The following is a 5202-nucleotide window of genomic DNA, read 5'->3' on the forward strand; positions in this document are numbered from 1 at the left end:
ATATCATTTTTAAATATATATAATATAAATAATGCATTATATATATTGAAAATTACAAAATTTAACTTTATATTATATTTGAAGATGTACGAAGGTTATTTATTCCGTTAAATGTTTTCTATGCCGCATATGAGTTTCTTATACCAATAAAGTAATAGTCTCAAATATTTGTTTTTTTCTCCTTATTAATTGAAATGTTTAAATTTTGCCGAGAGATTTAATAAAACATCGAACAAAAATAATGAAAATATATTTTGACATTGCAATTCAACATGAAAATATATTTTGACATTGCAATTCAGCAATACAACACAATATTCTTAAGCTCGTCCACGAGTATCTTCAAAAAATATTCCTAAGCTCATCAAGCAGAAACAGTAACTTAGGCCACTATTTTGATGACCATAACAATATCACTAAATAACAATAACTTGCCCTCTTTCAACCAGAGGTAGAAAAAGAGAAAAATAGAGAAACCTCTACATTTTAACTTTCTTATTTATATTATTAATTAAGAAAATGGAGAGTGGTGTCTCTTTTTTGAGTAGCATCACACACCAATTATCAGAACGTAGGCTAGCCGGAAAAAAGAATCTGAAACTTTCGCAATCATTAGTTTGGATGGTCACTAGCGAGAAACGCTGGTTAAAACATACATCCTACATCCATGAGGCTTCACTGATGCTGTGAGACTGCCTTGGTGATTTGCTTCCAATTCTCTGTGCTGTTATATTTAATAAAAATAAAATGTCATCAGTCAAGACAAAATGAAGAAAGATGAGAGTTTAAATTTGACAAAGAAAACTCTGTTTTGTGCTTACCCTCCATAAGTTTCTAACTCTGACAACAGCTGAGGGATTCAATCCAATATCTTCCCATTTGGCAGTGATTGTAGCTCTTGAGTTGCTTTTATTCCATAGAACCACAGCTACACGGTTGTTAGATAAAGGACCTGCCCATACCTGCACAAAGTTCTTACAATTAGAATAAACCAGAGTTTTCTCCACTTTGCTCTACCAAAAGAAACTTCCCTTGATTTACATGCTCCTACACACTGCATTATGTCAAGATTTCGTATAGCTAAAATTTGAAAATCAAAATCAGCAACAATAAAATTTTGAAAAAAACCATAAATGAAAAATAATTATGACAAAATCCATTATTAAGTTTGCCCTGCAAAATAATTATGATAAAATCCACTATTAAGTTTGCCCTACTGCAATTGTGCAAAATGTTGGTTTGTCACTTCTGTGCAGGAGATGGATGCAAATTTATGAGCCCTTGCATAATCTGAAACATGACATATACTGATTTGTAGTTGAATCTGGAAGGAAGGAAAAAAAAACAGGGCCAAAAACAAATGCAAAGAGTCGTCTATCTCTTAATGTCGGGAGAAGACCAGGATTTGTGTAGCGCTGTAGCGTTGTTTTCAATTGTTAATATGAAGTAATAAACAAAAAAGTTATAAACTTGTATACCTCGAGGTCCACTTGCTTGCTCACTTTTTTCCCTTGTACTCCCAAAGGATCTGAAAAAATTAAAACAGACTACTTAGTTTCTAAATACAAATGTTTCTAAATAATCAAAAGAATTTGAGTAAGAGACTCACCTTGATTGACTGCAATAACCTCAGAGTTACTTAGGATTCCGTAAGTCTTCTTGTCCATAGATGTTACATCACATCCAATCAATAGTGGTGCCTGAAGCCATGAATTCAGAGAAACGGCATTACACTTATTTTTTATTATTCACAATCATATAAATAAACATGGTAATAGCTGTCTAGTCACCTTCATCAAAGCCCAGATGCTGAAATGTGAAACATATTCCTCAGCAGTCATGTTGCCATTTCCGACTTCCAACATATCTGGATCTGTTACAAAGAAACCAGAGGATGAACAGTTGGAAAAAAGAAAACTAAATACTTCAATAATGTATTTGACTGGAATGATAAGGTTACAGAAACTTTTACCATTCCATCCACCTGGACCAGCAAAGCTTGCATATTCATTGTTTTGATCTGCACGGGATACGATGCTGCAAGACACATGGAAAACAAAACCAACGTTAAGCTTGATTTAGAGGCCTTAGAATTTCAAATATCTATGCTACTTAGATGCTATAGCTAACAACCTTTCCCACTTGTCCTCAATGTCTTGTGTTGTCCTCCAACTGCTTCCAATTTGCCGAGCCCAGGTGGCCGGAGCATCCAATCCCCTGAATCAAAAGTAATATAACATCATCATCTCCAAACCCATCATAAGACACTCTTAAAAAAGTAACCGACTTACCATTCACATAGGGAAAAGAATATTGGCCACCGGGTTCTCAAAAGTGCATCATGCATCTTTGGGTACCTGCGCTTATTCCAAAACCAGAGTCTCAGAATGGGTACATGCGCTTTATGCAAATGTGAATAGACTTCAGCTGAATGGAAAAGCAAACTAAGAAGGATTCCATTCAAGAGAGAAAAGATTTACCGGCTTTCAGGCTTAGAGCCATCATTGTAACAGTTATCATACTTGAGAAAATCTACGCCCTTCAAAAGAATAAAACATTATCTATTACTTAATCAATATACCATAGTTCATTCTCAAAAAAATTTAAAAGATAAAACCTGTAATATTTTACCTATAAAAAAATCAAAAGGAAAAGAAGATTACCCAATAAGCAAACGTATCGGCATCTACTTGCTCATGTCCCAAGGAACCTGGCTGCTTTTGACAGGTATAGTACCTGATAAAAAGGAGAAGCTCGTCAGATTAAAAAAATGGGAAACAGAATACAACGTATTCACGAATCTTGGCTCCCCTGTAAAGTGGGTGTTTTATAACAATCCACCAATGTTCAAATCTGAGAAAGACCCGTTTGTGTAAGTAAGCATTCATGAAATTTAAACTAGACTTTGATGACCTTTCCAATACTTCCATATTGTGGAAACGCATGTTTGCCCCACATAGTTATCAGAGAAAGCATCTTGTAGAAAAGAAAAGACTAACTAAAATATAAAGCAAAGCTATTATACCCAGCATCTGAATATATTCCCAGTTTGAGGCCCTTGCTGTGCACATAATCAGCAAGAGCCTTGATACCAGAGGGAAACTTTGAAGCACTTGCAACCAATCTCCCCTGTATACACAACAGCACAAGAAATTAATCAGAGAAACAGATCAATAAATATTTTTTAAAAACTGATACATGCAAAAATATTGTAATAAAAAGGGAAAAGCGAATGGAAGCAGATCAATAAATCGATTTTAAAACTGCAACTTGCAAAAGTATTGTAATAAAATGGACAAACAAAGGGAAATAGATCAAGAAATCCATTTTAAAAACTGCTACTTGCAAACATGTTGCAGTGGAAAGGAAAAGCAAAGGGAAAGGCAGGGTGTACATTTTGATCACGATTAGGCTCTGCCCAGCAATCATCTGTATGCACAGAAAACAAAACCAAACAATCCAGATCAATAGTTCAGCGATATAATTCCCCAAATTATGAAACGAGAGTCAATTTGGGTATTGCTGTCTCACCTATATTTACATAGATATACCCCAGCTTAGAGAGACCATTTGATACCAAAGCATCAGCTGTAAATATATACAACATTCGTCAGTGAGGAACTACAGTTTTCCAAAATATAGTCCGTAGTTGAAAACGGATTTAAGAAATTAAAAACTGCAATACCTGTTTCTCGTATAATATTCTCATTGATGTTGCAGCCGTAGTGATTCCAACTGTTCCACCTGCTCACATAAAAATTTCTTCAACATCATTTATGAACTGAAATCCAAAGCAACTCATAAACTCACAAACTAAAATCTTCAATCACTTATATAACATATCTCACCCCATAGGAGGGGTCTGCGCAAGGCCATTCTGAAGCAAACGCCGTCCTAAGGTTCTATTCTCAGCACTACAGGTCACCGCAGAACATATCAAGGCCAAGAGCACGGCATATATGAAACAGCCATATCGAAAATCCATGGTTTCCTAGCTAGGAAGGTAGGAATGAATAATGGCAATGGTACACTACTAAGGAGAATAGAGATTTATAGCCACAGGATGCTTGCTGTATTCGGTTAGAACTTTAACCTTTTAAGCTTTATGCAGGGCCGATGTGATTAGTAATACAGTTATTCATGGCTTGAGTGTGAATTTATAAGAGTAGGTATTTGAATAAACTGACTGTTCACAATTTTTCACCCACTGTCATGACTCGAGTTAAAGTAGTAGCAACGCGGTACCGACGGTCCACTGTCATGACTCGAGTTAAAGTGGTAGCAACGCGGTACTGACTGTTCACTAAAAGAATCAGCTCAAGTGGGCCCAATAGAATGCACAACTCCTACTTAATTCTTCACGCTCGTTCACATTATTCCTTCGCAAACCGTATAATATTTTTTCACATTATTCCTCCGCAAACCGTATAATATTGTTTGAATTAAAATGTATAAATTAATCTGTTGGACCGCCAATTTTTTAAATAATTAAGAAAAAACAAAGAAACGCGTTCATAATGGATGGTCCATAATATTTTGGATTACGTAAAATTCTCACAAATTAAAGGTACAGTACCTGATAGACTGACTGTACCTCCGTACAACGCATAGTTCTAGCGTTAATTTCAATTCAAAATTTGAACTAATTGAATTAGACAAAATCTAATAGTTTAGTTTGAACTACATGTGCTCTGCAAGTTCTTGCATGCGATGTGTAATAATCTAATTTGTTACGTATACGGCCAGATATCTGTAGTGGAAAGAAGAAGTGGGACTTGTGTAAATTTATATTTTTTATAAAGATATTTATGGCACATGCAAAACCTTCAAAATGTCATAGTTTTAAGTGACATTTTCTTTAACTGCGGTTTAAATGTTATAGTTCGGTTTAAATGACATAGTTTTAAGTGAGGTTTTTTTTTAAGTGTTGTTTTTGGAGTTTATAGTGAATTTTTTGTGAAAAATGTGTGGTTAAATTTTGATTTGTGTTGTTCATAGTTTTTTAATTGTAGATATAGATTTAGCATCTTCAGAAATTTTTGGAACACTTTGATTTTGAAAAATTCACTTGTCAAATTTGTGATTTCAATGAATTTCTGTAAATTATAAACAAATCAGAAAATAAACTAAAAAACTTTCCAAAATGCCGCATTTAAAGACTACTCTATTTTTTATATTTTGAATTTACTTTTTGAATTTATT

General features: G+C 34.3%; 1 protein-coding gene across 1 annotated transcript; it reads right to left on the reverse strand.

Moving 5' to 3' along the window:
- Window positions 1-230: 230 nt before the first annotated feature.
- On the reverse strand, window positions 231-4165 carry LOC149203722 (alpha-galactosidase-like). The gene is made up of 15 exons (XM_089403548.1): window positions 3849-4165; window positions 3686-3744; window positions 3532-3588; window positions 3395-3429; window positions 3026-3129; window positions 2664-2736; window positions 2481-2539; window positions 2292-2357; window positions 2134-2217; window positions 1973-2037; window positions 1791-1873; window positions 1610-1700; window positions 1479-1528; window positions 822-962; window positions 231-724 (listed from the first exon to the last, which is right to left on the reverse strand). The coding sequence occupies exons 1-15, from the start codon at window positions 3983-3985 to the stop codon at window positions 629-631; spliced, it is 1200 nt and encodes a 399-aa protein (XP_089259674.1). The 5' UTR covers window positions 3986-4165; the 3' UTR covers window positions 231-628.
- Between the last annotated feature and the right edge of the window lie 1037 nt (window positions 4166-5202).

Source organism: Pinus tabuliformis, chromosome 2_1 (genome assembly GCF_031772625.1).
Source record: "Pinus tabuliformis cultivar Carrire ecotype Pingquan chromosome 2_1, CPIR1, whole genome shotgun sequence".
In the NCBI taxonomy this organism is placed as follows: Eukaryota; Viridiplantae; Streptophyta; class Pinopsida; order Pinales; family Pinaceae; genus Pinus; species Pinus tabuliformis.